Raw genomic sequence first — 21572 nt, forward strand, 5'->3', positions numbered from 1 at the left:
GTCACGCCGGCATACTGAGGGCAATTCTAGATTTGCAGCAGGGGTGTGTGGAGACCGGAGAGCCGCCCAAGTGGCATGATATTAGCAGTAGGTGGTGCATGAGGCATATCGGTGCAAACTTTTTCAGGCAATTCAAGAACAAGCACCTTATGGATATGTTTAAGAGGCTATGCAAGGAAACGAATCAGTAAAAATTTAACAAGCAGTGGCAGAAACTTGATGAACTGACCGGAAAGAAAAGAGCTGAGGACGCATCAAAAAACATAACTGCACAGGATGAAGCAGAGGCTTTGTACCCTTTGCCAACAGATACTGCACGTACTCGCAGAAGGTCTGGGTCAGCGGTGAAAAAATTTTCTGAATGGATTGAGAATGAACCTAAGGAGAAGTGGGCGTTACTTATGATACCGATGGTGCAAGGTACGGTATAATGACCACCAACTTCGCCGAAGTTTACAATTGGGTGCTGCGAGGTGTTCGTGGGCTTCCACTGGTTGCAATTGTTGAATTCATTGTCCGCGGGTGTACCGATTACTTTTAGGAGCGGTTCACTAAAAATCAGATATTCATGCGAGATCCAGACAGAAATTTTGGATTCAAGATAACAGAATATATGACTAAGAAGGCAGAAAGCGCCCGGCTACACCTTGTACGGCAATATGGAACACAGGAGCTCAAGTTTGAGGTATCTCCTAAAGACAGAGCGCGACATGGCATGAGACGTCAAATTCCTGTAAAGGAGTGCATTCTCAAGTTTGATGGAACTTGTTATTGCTCATGCATGACGCCCAAGTTGCTGCACTTACCTTGTTCTCATGTAATGGCTGCTTGTGCGGATGTTGGACATCCTGTCGATATATATGTTTCACATTACTTCAGAAAGGAGACAATTGCTAGCACCTGGCAGTATGAGATCTATGGGTTCCGTTTGGTTGGATCGTTCACTGAGACAGCGAATCCTGTTATATATATTCCAGACCCAAGATCATCACGGGTTAAGAGATGGCGCCGTCAGTCACGGCGTATTCGTAATGATATGGATGAGTCAGAGCTCCGTCCGAGGATACAACGCTGCAGTGCATGTAATCAGATTGGACACACGTATAAACGTTGTCCAACCAATGATGCTGGCCCCAGTTGTGCTGAAGCTGGCCCTACAGGTGATGCTACAGATGGAAGACCTCCGGTTGCATCAAGAAGTGGGAGACGTCGCCGATCGAGTGCTAGTACGTCATCAGGCATCATTTAGTTGTAATTTTATTTAAACGTTGTTTGCTCATATGTAATATTTGCTGCGTTGAGATTCTATCAGATCTGGATACGTATTTGTAATATTTGCCGCATTGACTGAAGACACAATATTTGGATTCATGTATTTGTAATATTTGTAATGTTCATTATCATATTATTTTATTTTTAATGGCTTCATGTATTGTACTATCGTAATATTTAGATTCTACGTTGCAAACGTTTAACTATCTTCTTCGTATGAGTTTTAAATACCGTAATCTTTTTCGTAAAATTGAATTAAAATTTTATATGCATACATAAGAGTATGGCGAATAAATCTTATATTTGAAAAAACTCTGAATTTCAAATAGTTTCTGAAACAAAAAATCTAAGAAAAAATATAACAAAAATGGACCAGGAGCATCCCGCCCACTGGCCGGGCGGGAGGCATCCCGCCCAGTGGCCGGGCGGGAGGCCTGATTCAGGGACCTCTTCGTGAATAAGAAAAGTTTTCTTATTCACGAAGAGGTCCCTGGAAATTTTTTTTTGAGCCCTTTCCGCCCGTTCAGCGGGCGGGAGGCACCCATTTCTCTAAATTTCTCCAACTGGCACCCCTTTTTCGAATATTTTTTAATCCCCTTTTTAGAAAAAAGTCATTCAGGTGCGTGGTTCCTATATATATATATATATCTTCCGGAAGATTATTTTTATCTATCTTCCAATGTTTGAGATCCGTACGGGGAAAAACGAACGGACGAGATGAAAGCACGGGGCTAGCTAGTTCCGCGCATGACTGGCCTGTGAAGGGAAGCAGGACAGGTGTTGGCATCTAGTTGGCTACTGTGAAGGGTGGTTAGATGGATTTCTTTTAGATATGAAACTTTGATTTTATTTTTCTTTCAAACTATAAGTGCGTTTTGGATTCTGTTCGAACGATGATGTTGCTTAGATTTTATACAACGAAACAAGATTCAATATGAATATATTTTATTTTTTTAAAAAATAGAACATTCAAAATATGTTAATTCAACATTTTAGTATACATGTTGAACATTTTTTAGATACTATCCCAACATTTCCACATAAAATATTGAAGTAGTTTATTGAAATTGTTGAACTACATTTGAATAAATGTTTAGACAGTTTAGTATAAAGCACACCTACCACCTTTCTTGTACGACATGCGTCTGAGCTTGTTGCTGCATGTTCTGCTCTACTGCCTCATGTGGTTCTGCATGCAACTCACAAGATTCAAAATCCAAGCTTTGCATTGTTGGGCTGGGCGACGGCGCAAAGCAATCATGGGATATGATGGGCTGTGCGTTAGATAGCTTCCTATCTTCCGGAATATAGATAGGAGCCCCCGATTCAGGTACGGGGATGGATTCGAATCCGGATAGCATTGTTTTACCACATTTTAATCCTAACTCGAATACAAATCTGAATCTTCTTGGATTTGAATAAAAAAGGATAGTTCGAATTCAAATTCGTATTCTAAAATTTACTCGGTTCAACTCAAAATGAATGTCCTAAAATTTAACCAAGACGAATAAGATGTTAATACCAAGTTCATATCTAGTCAAGAATTAAAATCAAAGCACTACATAGATAGAATCATAGAAATGAACTAAAATCTGGGTTACCACTTCATACAGTACCATACCAAATCAAAGTAAAATAAAAGCTGACGAACAATAGTGTGACCATTGATGTGAAATCCCATATCAAAGTACATGACATTCAACTCCAAGTGAACTAAAACTAAACACATCTGGCAGCAGACAGCAGTAGTAGTAGTCAGCAGAACAGCAAGCACCAAGAACAGCGATGATGGCGAGCGTTCGATGCTCCTAGCAACACCTGTCGCCTCTTGCCAGAACAGCGGCAGCAAACAACGGCCGTCTCCGAGTCCAAGCCCGAGCAGAAGCCCGAGAGGTCTTGGAATCTATCTCGTAGCTCGGGCCGCCTCGTCGGCTCGTCTCATGCCCCGCCACGGCCAGCCAGGCCCCACTGACGGATGAACGAACAACGATATGCCTGCGGCTTCGTCGATGGCGCAATGGCGATGACAGCGAGAGCGAGGTATAGCGCTCACGATTCCTAGCCTAGCCCAAACGGTGACGGTGTGCGGCGTCGGCGTCGGCGAGCGCTCACACGGTTCCTGGCCTCAGCAGCATCAGTTGCCGATCGCGAGGGCCTCACTCCTGCGCCAAAACAGCGGCGCCAAGCCATGGCCACCCTCCACCCGGCACGCCGCGAAGCCGCCGCCGGCCCCGACGAAGATTGGGGGGTTGGCAATGACGGAGGGAGCGGAAGCGGCAGGAGGGATTCAGCAGGGACGCAGGGGGGAGAATCGGAGGAGGAGGAGCGGAACTCCGTACACGACGGCGTGGCGGCGCGTCAGTCGCCGGAGCTGCCCGGGGAAGGAAGCAGGCAGCAGTAATGCCGGAGGGACCATTCTGGAAATAAGAAGGGGTTTTTATGTAAATAATCGGATCGCGATTATTAATCACGATCCAATATAGGGGTTTAGTTGTAAATAATCGGATCGCGATTATTAATCGCGATCCGATATAGGGGGTTTTATGTAAATTATTTAGGGGGTCCAAGGGCTTTTCACGAAAACGTTGAACGCCGCGGAAGGCGCCAGCCGCCGGCCATGGCCGGCTCCGAGTCCGAGCCCGAGGTCCCCGAACCCGTCTCCGTCGCCCTCCCGCACCATGTCGGCGGCCTCCGCAGGCGTCATCCTGCCGCCACCGCGCCGCGGCGCAGGCTCTCGTTCGTGATGGCGCCCCGCGCCGGGTCCGCCAGCAGCCTGAACCCCGCCCGGAGCTCCGACAGCAGGACCGCGGCGCCCAGCCGCTCCCCAGTCACCGGCAGCAGGTCTTCCTCCTCCTCCTCCGCCTCCGCCTCTCGGAGGACCCGCTGCCGTTGGCCGCGCCGACGTAGGGGCTCGCTGATGCCGCCATGGTAGGCTGGATTGGTGGCGCGCTGCCGTTCCAATTAAACGTGACAATTCTTTTGATCGTGCTCAAACCTCAAACCCAGTTATGTTCTAGTAGAACGAGAGATTTCTTCAACAAAACATTTGACGATATTCCCACGTTCGAAAAACAGATGTTTTTTTTTTGCGTTAAGCTTGCGCGCTGGATCAGGATAACAGCAGTTTAGGTGTGCCGGCTGGCCCCCGAGACCCAGGATAGGTGAAATGATTCAACGCCGTCGGAACTAGCAGGTTCAGGTTTAACCTGATCTTTTAGTTCAATTCTGAGTCGAAGAGAACTCAAAAACCCAAGAGTGGGGGCACCGCACCCACCACCGACAAACTGCTAACTATGGAGCATGGCCATGGCCTGCAGCACCACGAAGCACGGCATCTTGAGCTGCTGATTTGCCTTTCCACTGCAAGGGCTTCTGCTCGGCGATCTGACCATACGCGCCGGAGCTTCTCTCCTGGCTGGAGCCCGCAGCGGCCGGAACGGCATCTTGCGGCGATTCCGCGACGTCCACCAGGAACATGTCGGGGTCGAAGTGATCCTGGCTCGAGGAAGCGAAGCCGTTCAGAGCTGGGTGAGCAGCGTACGCGTCCAGCGGCGAGGCGAGTCTGGTGTGGCCGAAGCCGCTGGACGATGCGACGCAACACCCGGCTCCGGCCCGGGCATACTGCCCCTGACCCTGCATCGCCGCGTTGCCGGGAGGCCCGAACGCGGCGGGAGCAAGGGCCTGGCTCTGGCTGTAGCCGGTGGCGGCGAACGCGCCAGGCCCTGCAACCCTGGACCCGGAGCATGGTGTTCGGGGAAGCATCGTCATCGTCTGGGCGTTCCTCGCCTGCAAGCCCGCGAGCAGCATCCTCGCCTGGTTCCTCGCCTCGTCCCTTTCTTGCATCGTTCGCCGGGCAAGTGCGGCCAGATGCCAGATGGCCTCGTCAGCCTCTGCGGACAAGGCGAGGACCTTCTGCCTCTCCAATCTGGCCCAGCTGAGCTCTTCCTCCAAAACACCGCGCCCCTGCAAAGAGGACGGGCAAGGGCAAAGCTTTTTAATCTTACTTCGGACACATCTCTGCTAATGCCATCTCTGTCATGTCGTGTTAGTACCGTGAACATTCATGTGCAAGAAATACTTCTGCGTATGTCAAATTCATGCATTTCTTAAAACGCAAAATTCATGGGGAACTTTGCAAACAGTTCGCAGTTTTCATACGTTCATCTTGTTCGCGAAAATTTCATTATCTTTACATACAAGTTGTACCACAAAATTTTCGAACATGATATCTTTGACAAAGAGTAGGCATCTAAATTGAATCTATCCAACCATAAATATTTTTGACGACTATAATGTGCAATATGTCTAAATTTTATCTCAATGCATCAAGGCATAAGAGAGAGAGAGAGAGAGAGAGAGAGAGAGAGAGAGAGAGAGAGAGAGAGAGAGAGAGAGAGAAGAAATGCTAGAACAGGTGAAGGGAATTCCCAGGTAAAGAGAGGAACGGACCTCTGTATCGCGGATCGACAAACCATTATCTTGGCTCACGAGACTCTGCTCCTCTCCGCTTTTCTGCATCTTATTCTTTCCTTCTCCCCTGAGTCCCCTCTTTCTTCAGTGGATCTTTGCACCGTTCTCCATATCATCCTCTCCTCTACGCCAGTTTCCTCATCCGACAATCCTCCACAGAATCTGAAACAGGGAATAAGAAGTACTGCAATATCTTGCGTTCAAAAAATGGAAAGCACGCCACAAAAGGAATAGGTGGATCCATACCATGCTAGCAAACCTTTTAATAGTAATGGTTTGGACTTGCCATGTATTATGTGTCAGGAATGAGAAACAAATTGAACATTGCGTGCAACTTTCCTTGGACACGAAGCCTTCAGAACATTGATCAGTTTTTTCTTTTCTGAATGAGGATTGATAAGAAATCTTGGAAAGGATGATGGATAAGACTAAGAAAATCACACTCATTTAGATAATACTACTTCACAAAGAGAAAACAAATCGTTTTGACCTTCTGATACGCTAATCAGAATCTTCGCACACAGCAGCAGCTGAGGCATGATAAAATAAGGTGACAAATCGGCAAGATATCTTGCCATCTTTACAACATTTGAGCATCATACAATTTGCTGCGTTCTTCACTCAACGTTCTGATTGACAGGCATCAGAGGACTTCTTGAAGTGCGTGTCCTTTGATCCGAGAATTGCTTCCCCTTGTCAATTTCATCCAGCTTGTTCTCCGACCTGAACTTTGCCACGAGATCTGGAACAGATGCTCTTAGTTCTTCAATTGCTTCCAAGCTGTTTGCATTGGTCAGTAGTTCCCGTGGACGGTGCCGAATCGGACTATTAGCCTGATGGATGAACAGTAGTTAAATCAAGTGACAGTGATATAAAAGGTTGTTTGCATTGAGCAATATTCAATTCATCACTTGAAATTTTAAACATGCTCATACGAAGATATGGTTCTGTTGCAATGAGGGATTTGCCACTTTCAGCCAGACAACAGTAGTACAGTTTCGTTTGGCTAAACTTCATCAAAAGATACTTGTTGTGTTATCTTTTATATCCTTATTGCAACTTGCTCTAAACAAATGCGCAGAGCTTACCATGTAATTCTTCTCAAGACAGTTACTTGAAATGTTTCTTATAGACTCTGTGCCTTCACTGTGTCTTTCATTCAGCAATTCCAGATGATCCGAGAAAGTGGTGGAGGCACTTTCTATCATCTTTCTAGTTTCATGATCCAATAAGAGGGAATCTGGAAATGTGTATGGCCAACATAAGGAAAATGACATCTTTTGGGCAACAAATTTATTATAAAGGTTAGTCGTGTTACTCTTTGAAGAAGTCAACACATCAGATGTAATGGCATTAAACTCTGCATCATTCTGTGAAGAAAACATCAGCTTTTCCTGGAAAATATTTTCATTTTTGTTTCTTCTTTCTCTGCAAACCAGAAACAAGTATGAGATCTGGAAAAGCCCTAAATAAATGCTCAGAATACCAAAGAAAGATAAGTTTTACTGAACATGATTACAACTTACTCGATAAAATCATCAGCCTCCATGATTGAGCTCTTACAAAGATCATGCAAAGATGATTGTGTATGTGACCAGTAAGATACAGAATGGCCACCTTTCTTCAAGCTGCAATGGACAGTGCCTCTTCATCATAAACAATTAATGGAAATAAAAGCACTTCAAGAGTGAATAGCTGATTCAAATTGCAATGTTTGAGGCTGGCAGGTGAGATGGGTACCATTGCTGCAAGATGCCTTCCATTTGATCATTTAATTTAGCATGCGATGACATATCCTCCTGGAACTGGCTCTCTACTACTCCAACATAAGCCACCGACTCATCTTTGCCATTATCTGAAATCTGCTGTAGGTTGCAAATCTCCAAATTTAGGTGTTTCTGCTCTTCACTGTATCTCTCATTCAGCTGCCCCACATATGCTGAAACCTGTTAACAGATACATTAGTTAAACCTGAAGTCACACTAAGGCCATTTTATTTGCTCATGCAATAAACTATCTGACCATTGTAGTTTTCTTGGCAGTCAACCCTGCTAAAATCGCAGCAATCTTGTTCATAGCAGCTTGCTCATCTTCAACACAAATTTCCTGTCAAAAGGAAGTGCGTCATCGGAGAGTTCATTCATAAATGAAATCTATAGCACCACATATACCAAAATTAACTACCTTAAACTCATTCTCAAATCCAAGAAGCTTTGAGGACCTTTCTATTTGATTCTGCTCCATAAGTTTGATGAGCCGAGACACATGTATCCTGATATGTTCAAAGAAATCAATTGATGTCTTTGACATGGCTTGTGCAGAAGTAAGACTCCTTTTCAATCCCTGAATATAAAAACCATCCGATGGGTTGCTGCATCAACTAAATATGTTCCATACAGGCACATGAACTAACAAGATCAAGGAGACATACAGCCTGTTGTAGTTCTGCAGAAAAGGCTAAAAGTTCCTTGAGCTCTGAAGTAGATTTCAGAACATCATCCAGAATTTGTTCAGCTTCCAAAACCATCATCGCTAGAAACTATAGAAAATAATTAGACTGCATTCAGCATTAGTTTTTTTGCATTAGATACTGATATGAAAGTTTCTGTTATTTCATACGTTGTCAACAGTAATCGCATGAGTAGATATGTTAAGCCTCATCTGCTCAGCGTCTATGATAGATCGCTGTCTCAGGGTATCAGCAAGCTCCTTCATGCATTGGACCCCAGAGACATACATATCTTTGGCTTTTGTGATTCTTCTCTCCAATTGATTTGCTGACTGTAAGCAATTGTATGTTGCAGCTATTTTAGTGTACTAGGAGAGGGACGGTAGTCATTGAAAAGTATAGCATTTCAAGAGTGTCACCTCAGTTTTAGCTGAAAAGTATGACTTCGTTTGTTCATTCATAGACTCCAAAATTTTATGCTGTTCACAAACTGATCCAACCACTGTGTTATGCAGAACTCCAAGACTCTGATCCAATGCATCCCGGAAACTAGATAGCAAGCCTTCATTTGCAGCTTCAGTTTTTGATTGCCTTTCTATAAATGATTGTGAAAGACAATAACAATCAGTACAAAAAAAACGGCAAAATGGATTAAGTTAAGTTACTATAGATGATTGTGAAAGACAAGAACAGTCAGTACAAAGAATCAACAAAATGGATTAAATTAAGCTACAGTAAATATTTACCTAATTTACTCAAAAGTAAAGTAATATCTCCATATGCATTTTCCAAATTGTTGCGCATATCCTTTGCATGTTCCACAATTGAGTTTTCTATACAATGTGATGGACAACAGAAAAAGTAATGACCATTGATTGAAGAGTATTACATATATTAAACTCTTCAAGTTAGAAATTATCTTAATTACTTGCAATACAAACAAAATTTACCAGAACAAAGTAAATTTGAGATTACGAAGTCCTTCTCCCTCAGCAACATGTTAGCTCTACAATGAGCTTCTTGAAGATCTAGAAACTTTCCCTTCCAGCTTTCAAGATTTACCTAAGGATATGTACAAAATGTGAGGACCCTAAGAAATCTAAACAAATGAAAAGGAAGTATTTCTTATTCGGAAAAAAGGAAAAGAAGCTTCTCCAAATTGCTTTACCTTCAAATCTTTGTTCTGACTTTCAAAATCCAAGCGGCGTTCCTGCTCTGCTAGGTACAAGCCTTTGAATTTTTCAACTTCCTAACACATCACCATAAGTATATGAGTCAGTTCAACCTCGATTTAGTGGAGGAAAAATACAACTACATCAGAATTGCGAATAGGTATACTTTGTTCTGCTTTTCAAGACTGAGCTCCAAATGTTCCATTTTTTCCCTCATTGACTGCGATAAATAGTCAATGCTGTTAGAATATTAAAAAAACATACAGGAGTCCCATAAGAACTATATTTAATGAAAATCTGAAAGCTTTGGTGATGGAGGTATTGTGCACTTGTACTTATACCTTTTTTTCTGCCTCATCTAGGACAAACCTTTCATGAGGGATATAGACTCCATTCTTTTCCCTTGCAGCTTTGACATCTGACAAGTGACAATATACTTGTGAGATCCTATAATAATGTGACGGACGTAGGAAAATCTAGAGGAAAAGGGCGGACCTTGTTTCATTCTTTCCATTTCTTGGTAGATGTCCTTGAGCATAACAGATTTACATGTTTTTCGATTTGGCTGCAATTGTTGTCAAGTTAGTAAGAAGGGTATCAAGTAAATTTAAAGTTTCAAACCACATGCATGAATAGAAGTTGCACCTCAGGCTTATTCCTTATGCTTTTAGCACGAGAAGCATAATCAAGTGTAACCAGTGTTTCTTCCAGGGAATGAACAGAAGGAGACACCGTTGCTATGATGCATGTTTTGGCTTTTCCTCCTAATGACTCTCTTAGCAGCCTGGTGAGCTTACTATCCCTGATAAAAGTAAATAAATATGCATTACTGCCATGCACATTAAGTAAACTACCAATGATCTTACATATCAAAAGTAAGCACAGCTGTATAACCTGTATGGCACATGAACAGAATGCTCCACAAGCGCTGTGATGACACGCCCCAGAGTTAATAAGCTCTTATTCATTTCTCCGGCTTCTCTTGCTCTACCCTATTAGCATGCTAGAAATCATGACTTCAAACAGGACTGGCATGCCAAAAGAACATAATTTTGGAATGCTAAGATAGAGCCACAGTAAGATTGTATGTACAAATAAGTTTATTCAGCATACTGTAACAAAGCTCTTGGGTAAGACAGAAAAGGGAAAACGCTCCATTTTACTGGCAATGTAAGGTTCCTGATACAGATCGCTACTCCTGGATTATGCAATATTACTGAACTGGATTGATTCCTTTAGTGGCCATGTAACCCTATAACCCCCGAGCATGAAAAAGACCACTGAGTTGGAAAACATCAGCCAATGTGTTGATGACATTTAATCAAGAACCCCCGTATCATCCTTGCATAGTATGGCAACTTATGTGTGATGGTACTAAGTTAAATTCTCATTGTTTGGTCCACCTATTTATAATTAAAGGGCAACATGTTCTAGCACATGCTGTACCATGACAAAGTGATTTGATAGAAGAAGTTAGACAAGATGGATGCATCAATTAGACCAAATTACCAAACTGGACAAGATATAACACGCTAACAGATAACGTAATCGCTAATGATTGGAAATGGTAATGGAAAATAATTACCTCTCTTACGCCTGATCGAGCTATATTCTCTGATCCTGCCAAGTCTACAAGGTTCAACCTCCCACACTTCATGAGTTCCTCATTACCTACAGTTGTTTCTTTGACATGGATGTTTATAGAAAAAACAGCATGTGATCGGCTGCAAGAACAGAATGCAGAGAGCTTAGCCCCCAACAGACAACGACCTCTGTACCAAAAGGTGGAGACAGAATGATCAAGATCAAGAACCTGCTTTGCTTGTTTAATGCAGTGTCAGCAGTGCGTCTCCTAGCTGATCCACGTTCTAAAAGGCTATATATGTCCCTAGGACTGTAGACAACAATCTCTTCAAGCCCTCTTATGACTGCCCCGCCTTTGCCATCTTCCATAAGAGTTATATGCCTCTTCTGTCTATCTTCAGGGAATCTGTTCTGGTCCTCCAAAGCCAATAGGTCTGTTATATCTTCATTATAGAGCTCTAGAAAGGTTACCTTCATGCTATAATGAGCCTTTCCTGCTTCGAGTATATCAAAGATATGGCGCACTGCTCTAGGGATGACACCAGCAGTATCCGGCAGTTCACTGACCTAACATATTACATATGACAAATTATTCAGCAGTTACAAGGTACTTCCTGTTTTCATAGATGATGTCCAAATATTCTGGGTACCTTCTGTCTCATCTCTCCCTCCATGGTATACGTTTTTCCTGTTCCAGTCTGTCCAAAGGCGAAGACAGTGCAGTTATAGCCTTCGAGGACATCGTTCACAATCGGTGCAACAGCATGGTCATATACCAACTTCTGCTGAGATTTTGGTCCAAACACCTGGGATAAAAGAATCACCACATATCCAAGAACAATGGTGGTAAGCAAATATCAATCATAACAAAACATTTCTGTTTAAATCTTATTACATGTGTAAGATTTTGTTTATTTTTTCATTAATAAAATTAAAACCAATCGACAGTAGAACTGTTCACCTCTACAATCATATCATACAATAAAAAAGCACATAGGTGTTCATAGAGGCTTTACCTTGTCAAAAGTAAACGTTTTGTCTGCTTGCTTGAAGAGGCTGTGCAGAACTGTGACCTCCCTCTTTGGGTCATTACAAGAGATGGCGCTCTGCACATTCGCTCTCTGCTCATCCTCGCTAAGTGGCCTACAAGTCGGACGAACATATCAGCAACGGTAGCTATTGTCAAGCGCGGTTATGCAAACGGATTGCTCACTTCTTCTGCTCGAGTATAGCGGGTACTTTTCTTTCTTTTTCTTTTTAGGAATACCGGGTACTTGTAACTCGCCCGCTAGAACTCGAGCAGAAGAAGTAAGCTATCCGCCCGATTCATTCGTGGTCAGTATCCAACTAGCAGTTTAGCACTACGCCACTACCAGATAAAACCATTTCTGCACAGTCTCGAGTAAATCACCTGCACCGGAGCACGACCTGGACGTTCACCTCGCGATCCCTGTCGCCTCCACCCCAACCTCCACCGTTGCCGGCAACGGCGCCCACGCCGCTGCGGCGCACGGCGCTTTGGGACCCCCCGTCCGCCCACCTCATCTCGAGGTGCCGCCGCTCCGGCCGCGGCGTGAGGAAGGGCATCGGCGCCGGGCCGACCAGCGACCTCCTGCTGGGGTTCGGCGTCTGCGCCATGCCGCTGGGGACACCCGCGACGCTCCGATCCGAGGAGTACCTTGAGGTAATCGCGAGGTTTTGGGGCGGATTTTGGTTGGCGATTTGGGAGGGATTGTGTGGTCGGGTGGGTTGGGGAAAGGAGAAAGGGGGAAGGCCGCGTTGTTTCCGTTGCGGAGAAATTTGAATTCGCAGTGGGGAGTGTCAGTGTACACCGGCTGGGACCAAAGGTCCAAGGGTGTCTGGCGTCTGGGAGTGACCGCGTTTGGACACGTGGCTTCGTGGCAGTGGGGGGCGCGTGCATGCGTTGGGCCTCATCATGGGCCTAAGCCCAACTAAATTTTAGGCCCAGTTCTGAAGGTTGTTTGAATGTTTGTGTTTCGATATAAGCCCACTACGAAAGTCAGGTCAGTCAAAAGTCAGAACTCCAAAGTCAGACTAGGATCGTTCAGTTGAGTTTGATCATTCCTCTCTCATAAAAAGAAAACTGAACTTGGCCATGATTTCATAAGAAACAATCAGGTCAAAGCACCTTGTAGGACTATATCCAAATGCAACCATTCTTTCTAAAAACAAATTATCGACACAGAGATGTGGAATTGTTAATTACCAAATAGGAATGGTAGCTGCAAGGAATTCTATTCCACATTATGCAAAGGTCAACGACAGAGCACGGGTTTCACTTCTGCGGAGGAATGGTTCACCGACCATTCTTGCAAGTTGCAAGAGACGTCACTGCGAGCATGCGTTTCTACACCGCTTCTACTACTTCAGTCGCTGTCGATGAACCAGACAACTCTATGATATCTGCTGCTTGCGGTTTGAACTCGCGCAAAACTAAACTAGCATTGTAGACTTTGCGCAGCACGTTGGTTCTGAATAATGCCGCTAGATAACTGCTGGATTGCAGTGCAGCTAGGTCCAACCAAGTGAGGCTTAGCTACACCTGAAGTGGCTGATGCCAGTTGCGTTTCTTTTCTTAGACCAATTATGCACTCTCTATCTACTCCTAGGGAAGGGAACATGTTTGACTTGGGAAGCAGCAGTTGTTTACGCGGCTGGATGAGTTGACTTCACTGCAAACTTGGTCCCGGGGCCATGTTCCAGAAGGTCAACAGGAACAATGTGTTGTGTGTTCCTCAAGGGCAAGCTAGCTAACCGACTGAGTGGAAATCAATAATGAGCGAACCGAAAAGTATTCTGTCGTTCTGCATGCGTCATGAAAAATGCTGCCCCAAAAGTCAAAGCGCAAGAATATTCCGAGAATCGAGTGAGATTGCAAGTTAGCTTCAGATTGGGCGTAGCAGTTAGCAAGCTGGCCTGACTTGGAAAAGGAGAAAATAATACGGTGCAATTCGAGGGCTGGTCAGGTCAACTCTCTCATGCACTTTCCCCGTATACTGCAAATATGCATGTGAGGATTGACACCTGAAACTGAAACAGAAATATAGTAATATACTAGTGCCAGGCCTGAATGGTGGAGCTGGGATGATGATTGGAAATGGTGGCTAAAAAAACAAGAAATGGTGGCTGGCTAGATCGGCCGGACACGTTGGCACGAATAGTCAACGGGATAGCTAGGGCAACACGAACTCGTGAGATGAAAACGAAAAGGTATCTTTCCGTTCAGGTTCAGGAACAGCCAGGTAGCTGTCTGCACGTACTCTGCAGCCACAGTAGCCCATATATAGAGACTCTCCTCTTCTTCATCAGTTTTTTTCTTTTTTGGAAATAAACTCTTCTTCATCAGTCATTTTTTGTTTGTTTGAAATAAACTCTTCCTCATCAGTCATCAGCATGTTAGGCAGTAGCAGTAACTAATCTATCTTTTACAGTCCAACTCGGCTAAAAAGGTTCAACTAGATCGAATAGTTTCAGGTAGGCGCGGATCTAGGATGAGAACATCAAGAGAAAAGAGAAAGCAACATATGTTTGTTGCTCAAAGGGAGCTTTTTAACCGCCTGATGACCAGGAATATCTACGGTGAAAAATTGCAAAAAAACATCTTTCCAACATATGTTGCCCTCGCAACGTATAATCTAGCTAGGTCCGTCGCTATTCCAACTTTTTGAGAAAGCTAAGGCTGCTTCTGCATCACAGCCGGCCGACCATTGGCGAAAGATGAAGCTACCCGCGCGCAGCCCCATCGCGTAAGCTGTATGCATTGGTGCTGTACGTCTGGATGCTACGATACGATCGCGAAGCGGTGGCGAAAAAGCTATAGCCGCATGGCAGCCGCGTCGTAAGCATCCGTTCGCGTCCTGCAAGCAATCGAGGTCGAGCGATGTACAAGGAGGGGATGGCGAGGTGCAGGCGTCGTCGCCTCCGCCATTAGCAGCCTCCGATCCTGTTCCGTATATGCGGCGGCGGAAACAGGGAGGCGGGCGTACGGAGCTTAGAATAAATTAAACCCCTCTGAAAACCGCAAAGATTCTGCGGCCTTCAACTTCAATCCAGCTGATGAAATAATCAACAACGCAATAGACGTCGTACAGAACCCAGAAATATAATCGTCGTGACGGTGGAATGTAGATGGCTGTGATTTAGACAGAATCCGCCATCTAATAGATCATAATCCAGTCAGAGGAGGATCCAATCAAGCTCGTACCGTCGGATCGGATCGAGAAGGTCGGGCGCGTGTGACCGCAGCAGCATGACAAGCTCGATCAAGGGCTTCGGCCGTATGTAGCGCTCGGTTCAGTGCATATAGCTGGCGCAGCAACGGATTGAATTGGTCCAAGCAAGGAACAGAATCTAATTAATGTAGCCGACGGAGCAATAGAAAACCATATTTTTGGAAAATAGAATCCATGTTTTTTTCTTTTAATTTTTGGAAAATAGAAAACCACCTTTCGAATTTGTCAAACTTGCATTAGGTGCATGATTTTATAGTTCAATGTTTAAAATCATACTATCATGCTACTTGGAGCTTAGAGGGTGTGGAAACTGCACTTTTCCAAACAAAAAGAAAAAGAAAAGGAAATATATGGTTTGCGTTATCATACCTTATCATTCACAGACATCTCTTTCACAGTCGATATCACGCACTGCACTATCCAGAGATCATCGAAACCAATCATGTACACGAGGGTTTCGGAAATGCACAAGCTGTGCATTTTTTTCCCCTGGAATACTCCCAATTCCCAACTGCCTTGAGCAACTTGGCCTTAGCGTACAGAATTATCTGTTAGAGAAAGGCGTCATCGCGTGCGTATCCCTCTCTCTAGTCTCTAGTACTGCTGTTGTCGCTGTCCACACGCCATATTCTAGCAGTACTGCTGTTGAAAGTCGTCTGAATCTACAAGCCTGATCAATGGCTGCTCCGGATGCTGTTGCAGTCCAAGCACCGAATCTTCTTCAGTCTTCAACCTTTATTATATCCCGTCGTACAGAGAATACGCGTATACGTGGTGTGAATAAGAACCGCGCAGCTATATATATATATATGTACGTACACAGCAAGTATTATCTATTGTTTGACCTCTGGTGTAGCAGTGTTGGTAGTCTATTGTTCTTGCACAAGCAATGTCCACGGGTGAGATGTAACAATAAGCTCTCTCCTTTTTGCTTTAAAAACTGAAATTATAGAGTGCAGGAAGTAGCTTATAAGCTATACTACTGTATCTTTTTTCTTTTTTGGTTCTGACCTTGTCGTTTCGATCGGAAGCGAAGCCAGTGAAGGTTCCGTGCGGTTTTATTAGGAATTTTCTTATCAGTTGTCGAGCGTATTATGTAGGAACACATGCCATAAACAATCCTTTATTTCCCCCATCCTGTGTTAAGAGGAATTCTAGCTACGCCTCCTCTCATTTGGTACATGACTTCGTGCTGCGCCGACTGCCAATGAATAATGGTGCAAACCACGTCGTGGAAGAAGAGCTGTATTTTGGCTTGGGAAGAAAATGGAGCAGGAAACTTCTGATGGCAACCATGTGCTGTGGAAGTTGCTTCGCATGCCATTATCAGAGAGACTTCAGACCCATTCGATGCCGAAAGACTGAAGGCGTCTGATCGAGCTAGGTGGACCGTGGACCAATGCGTGGGTTAATTGAAGTTTTGAGGATTTTAATCAAAGGATATGCTTTACTTGCTACAGGTAGCAGAGAATCAGAGATGCGCTGAGCCGATGAACGAAGCTACCTAGGGTATAGAGCTACTGCCTCCTAACTCTCGCAACACAATGGCAACTGCGTGACCTGGGCTGATGGAACACGAGGAGCGCCGCAAGCTGATCTCCTTCGCACCGAAAGCCAGCAGGTAGCGTCAGACTGATCCTAATGGGAGGAGTTCAGAGTCCTCACTCTTCCGAGCTTCCAGAGTCCAGCAGCCGCCCGGTAACTTGCCAAGGTTGCCAACGGCCAGTTAAACAAAGATTACTAGTTGCTCAGCTGGAACTCGAAAGACAACGAAAACGACACCACATTGTCTCCGTAGACGTGGACACTGGTAACTACTAGGATCAAGTTGCGGTTATTTGCCACCGTGGACACGGCCGGGTCAAGACAATCTCCTCGAACGGCATCTGACAATGCGACGACCAAAAACGGCTTCGCCGCGCCGCCGCCGCCCCGCAACAGCTGGCTCGGCTCTTCCCTCCATCGGCCGCCGCGGCGTGTCGTCACCATAACGGCATGGCCAACCAACTGACGAATACTTAGAAAGCTAGCTAAGCTAGATAGGCAAAGGGCAAATCTGACTTGATTTGTTTATGAGCTTCGCAAGTCAAGCGATTAATTATGCTGCACCTGCAAGTCTCATCATGGCGCATGTACATGTAGACCTCTCTCTCTCAAGATTGGCTACCTTTAGCTTATGGCTTATAAATAGCAGGCTCCAGCTTCCTCATCTTTTCCTCATTCAGACGCTTCCAAGGGAGCAATCAATCGGGCTGATCATCCACAGCTTCCGGGTTCCGATCCCTCGTCTTCGCTAGCTAGCTTCGATCTGCTGCTCGTTTGGCGAGTATTTGGTCAATCAATGGCGTACGGCAAGAGGTCGAGGCAGCAGGCCGAGGAGATGATCTGGCTGCCCGAGGGCGCCGACGTCGCGCGCTTCCTGCTTCTCTTCTCGGGCCACCACCAGCACCACGCGTCGCCGGACCCGGCCTCGGCGCCGGAGCGGGTGTTCGAGTGCAAGACCTGCAACCGGCAGTTCCCGTCCTTCCAGGCGCTCGGCGGGCATCGGGCCAGCCACAAGAAGCCCCGCCTGGCGGACGGCGTCGACGGCGCCGCGGCCGAGCCGCCCAAGCCCAAGGTGCACGGCTGCTCCATCTGCGGGCTCGAGTTCGCCATCGGCCAGGCGCTCGGCGGCCACATGCGCCGCCACCGGGCCGCTGATCAGGCGGACGGCGCCAACCCCGGCCTCGGGCTTGGCCTCAGCCTCGGCAGCGGGATCGGGCCGAAAGATGGCGGCAAGAAGGCCGCGCCTGCGGCCGAGCTTGCACTGGACCTGAACGCCGTGCCGGAGCTGGAGGAGGAGCCGGATCGCGCCAAGCTGGGGCTCTCCGCCGTCGAATTCCCCGTAGCAGTAGTTGACTTCTTACGTTAAGAACGTGGAATAGATTGATCTTCTCGGTTACATTTTTGAGTTACACGATTTACCCATTAAACCGCCCCAGAGGTCAACCTTTGAAACATTAGAAAAGTCCAGGATACATGTTTTTTTTTCTCAGAAATGTATGAGGATATTCTAATGTTCAAAGGGGAAGGCTCTCTCTATACACTTATACAGTATGGTTTGACTTTCTGCAGATTTTTTTTCATATATTCAGGGCATATATGTTAATATATACACGTCTGTTTTCTCTCATCATTTTCATCTGAAGATTCTTTTGATGGGGTTGAGTGACTATCTTGTTTTGCTTTTCCCACTTGCATGTAGTTCAGTTATGCTAATCCGATATGAATGTAGCTCAGTTCAAATGCTGAGAATAGCAACGAAGAAAAATCGCGTGGTGTGATGTGTTTTGTCATTGGTCTGTTTCGAGTAGTCTTGGCAAAATTTGAATGTCAAAACACATGTTATTTCTAGTTTCAGCTCTTTGTTTTAGAGAAGGAAAACACTCAGTTTTTGGTGGAAGGAAAAGATGGTCGGGATGCTCATTTCTCCATCTCCGGGAAGAAACTATTTTGGTCTCGGGTTCGAGGGTGCTCCTTCAATGCCCCCTCAAATTCTTGGGTCTAGAGGGAAGGCCGCCGGTACGGCAGAGATGGTAGTTTGGGCTAGAGGGTAGTTCCGTAGTTAGTGGTGACATAAGCATGCCAAAAAGAGGAATGCAAGATCGACAGAGGTAGAATAAGTAGCCGGATTGTAGTGCCTAGATAGATTCAGGTGTTGAAACTTGATCCTATGAATGGAAAAAACCGATTGTACCTAGGCATAGAAAAAAAAGGATTGATGCATATACATTATTGCGGGTAAGAACTTTGGAATTATTAAGTTGCGCGTAGTGATCACTTCAACCCGAAAGTCTAGGTTGATAGAGAAAGATGAAAAATTCAGTTATCCTCTAGCAAATATCACCGGAGAACTTCGCAGCTAAACAACACACGGGATCTCATTTTTTGGAAGTTAATACTCATGGTACCCGATCTTGCCCTTCCGCCCCCTTTTAACTCAATTCAAGAAGGTCAATGAAAATTACAGTGGAGAAAAACGAGGATAAAAGGTTGGCAGCGATGGGAGCATGGTGACAGACGGGCAGGCGGGCAGCCCTGAAAGCACCAATCTAGAGTCATGCTTCTTTCTTCGTGGCCTCAAGCGTGCTCTTTTTATCTGGAATTTAGTTAGTTTGTTGAAGCTCTTCACATATTCCACTAATACAGCTGCCTACAAATTCGAAAAAAAAAGCTTTTGAAAAAAAAGGAAACACTTGAGCAAGGAAGTGATGAAGCTTGGGTGTCGACGAGCAGGAGGCCTTGACAGAGTCGTTCCGGCCCTTTCCTTTTGGGAATGGGCCATGTCCTCTCAAAGAATCTCAAGCCCAGCCCACACGAGGTAGCCCATGTGCAAACACTCCGATGGAAAAATATCTCCTCGCCATCCACACCCACCCATCTCAGTCCGCGTGGTCATCACCAGCCTGCCGTCCGGCGTCCGCAATCAGCCCACGCAACCCCAAACCCAAAACCCTACCGCGCCGAACATGGCCTCGCCGCCGCCGTCTGCGCCGCTCCCCGCCTCCGCGGCCGCCGCCGCTGCGGCGGGCAACGGCCGCGCCACCTCCGCCTCGCCGGTGGACGCGCTCTTCCTCCAGAACCTCATGAGCCGCGTCCAGCTCCGCCCGCCCTTCCTCGACACCAACTCCTTCCTCACCCAGGACCTCGACGACTTCCTCCTCAACGAATTCGCCGCGCTCTCCGCCGCCGCCGGGGCGTCCGATGACGACGACGATGAGGACGATGAGGACGACGGGCTTGCCGGCGGGGAGGCGAGGCGGCGGCGGATGCTGGCCAGGGAGGAGGCGAAGCTGGAGAAGGAGATCGTGCGGATGGTCCTGGCCGGGGAGGCCGAGGAGAAGCTCAAGCCCAACTCGGGCCAGTCCGTGGCCGTGGGCGACCACCACCTCTGCGTCGGCTTCCATGACGAGGCCGGCGGGGAGTACCGCGTCTGGGAGTGGCACGGCCACGTCATGCTCTTCGACGACGAGGACGGGTACTCCGCAGAGTACATCTACGGCAACCACTTCGAACCGCTCGCCGCTGCCACGGCCAGGGCCAAGAAGAGGGAGAAGGAGAAGAGGGAGAAGGACCTGAGCATGGGGCTTCGGGATTTGGTCGTGGGCACCGACGACGGTGGCAATGGCAATCGATCTAAGGAAAACGGCAGCAGTGGAGGGCCCAGGGTAGTGCGCAGGAATGTTGTCAATTCCCCTGCAGCGCCTGCTAGGTAATGCCTCTCTGGCGCTACCTTCTGTCAATCTGAGTGGCTTGTTGAGAGCAATGCGTCAATCCAAGTGACAGGAGCAAATAAAGATTTGCCGATCTTTTTTCTCGTTAATGGCTGTTTAAGCCGTCTCTTGTGTTCAGATGAGAAATCATCTACATTTTGCTTCTGTTATGATACATACAGTTTACTGATTGGGATACACATATGCTGTTTGTTGAGTTAAATGTAGCTCTTTTTCCTTGCTGCTCATGTGCTGTCTATGCCTTTTTGGATAAGAGATTGAGAGATCAGGCATCGATATGCTAGGCATTTGTTTTTAGTACCCTGCAGCCTTTGTTTACATATTGCAACCTGCTATTCTGGGTAGCTTTAAGTGTTTTGGAGCTTCAAGATGCCTTAGATGTCTACTTTCTAGCGTGCTTGAAACTGAATTTCCTCTTCTGTGGCCATAGCTTATGCCAACCATGAACACATCCAACACGTGTGGAATATTTCTCAACCATTATTGCCGCCACTATTCAGCCTTTGGATAATCCAATTGCATGTAATTGCACAGGTGATTTCTGCAGAAAGCACAATAGGTTTATTTTTTTTGTTACCTCAAACAATTGATTGGTTGCATTCCAATAAAAACTGGGTGCTCTTTTGTTCTTCTTCAAAGATTATGATTAATTTCATTGATTTGTCATTGCTGATCGATGTTATCACTATGAATCAATTGTACAAGCCAATCAGAACTGTGTATTTTGCTAATCATTTTACTGTGGAAAGGTTGATGACCAAAGGGCTATTTTTCTAACTTAGATTTCCAGAACGCTTTCCAAAATTTGTTGTCAGAAGGACCACATGACCTGTTCATAATTTCATCCCTTTTGCGTAACTTCGATAGCCTTTGATAGTTACCGATTCACTTAATCAACTATGAACCTGTTTTTTCCCCAATACGATCAGGAGTACGTATGTTCTCAGAGGGCTGTATATTCATCTATGAATGGATAAGCATTTTATTATGCACTGCTACAAATGTTTGCATTAAGACGAGTGATTCTATAATACTTACAATCAAATAATATTGATAAACTTCAGAAACATTTGTTGAAAACATATCAGAGGAGCATCAT

General features: G+C 45.8%; 3 protein-coding genes across 3 annotated transcripts; 2 read left to right on the forward strand and 1 right to left on the reverse strand.

Annotated features, from left to right (window-relative positions):
• Positions 1-6165: 6165 nt before the first annotated feature.
• On the reverse strand, positions 6166-12616 carry LOC112876063 (kinesin-like protein KIN-5B). Its single transcript, XM_025940101.1, has 23 exons — positions 12359-12616; positions 11964-12090; positions 11598-11753; positions 11177-11514; positions 10949-11087; positions 10258-10355; positions 10009-10165; positions 9859-9928; positions 9705-9781; positions 9530-9583; positions 9360-9440; positions 9142-9253; positions 8938-9024; positions 8611-8786; positions 8362-8523; positions 8174-8281; positions 7927-8085; positions 7765-7848; positions 7483-7688; positions 7269-7370; positions 7061-7170; positions 6831-6982; positions 6166-6575 (listed from the first exon to the last, which is right to left on the reverse strand). Exons 1-23 carry the CDS (start codon positions 12583-12585, stop codon positions 6360-6362), a joined length of 3198 nt encoding a protein of 1065 aa, XP_025795886.1. The 5' UTR covers positions 12586-12616; the 3' UTR covers positions 6166-6359.
• Positions 12617-17315: 4699 nt separating this feature from the next.
• On the forward strand, positions 17316-18372 carry LOC112876722 (zinc finger protein ZAT11). The gene is made up of 2 exons (XM_025940890.1): positions 17316-17332; positions 17426-18372. The coding sequence occupies exon 2, from the start codon at positions 17542-17544 to the stop codon at positions 18109-18111; it is 570 nt and encodes a 189-aa protein (XP_025796675.1). The 5' UTR covers positions 17316-17332; positions 17426-17541; the 3' UTR covers positions 18112-18372.
• A 1243-nt stretch (positions 18373-19615) lies between these two features.
• LOC112872688 lies at positions 19616-20700 on the forward strand. Its single transcript, XM_025935761.1, has one exon. The coding sequence runs from the start codon at positions 19709-19711 to the stop codon at positions 20453-20455; it is 747 nt and encodes a 248-aa protein (XP_025791546.1). The 5' UTR covers positions 19616-19708; the 3' UTR covers positions 20456-20700.
• Positions 20701-21572: the final 872 nt, after the last annotated feature.

The sequence above is a fragment of the Panicum hallii genome, chromosome 9 (assembly GCF_002211085.1).
Source record: "Panicum hallii strain FIL2 chromosome 9, PHallii_v3.1, whole genome shotgun sequence".
NCBI lineage: Eukaryota > Viridiplantae > Streptophyta > Magnoliopsida > Poales > Poaceae > Panicum > Panicum hallii.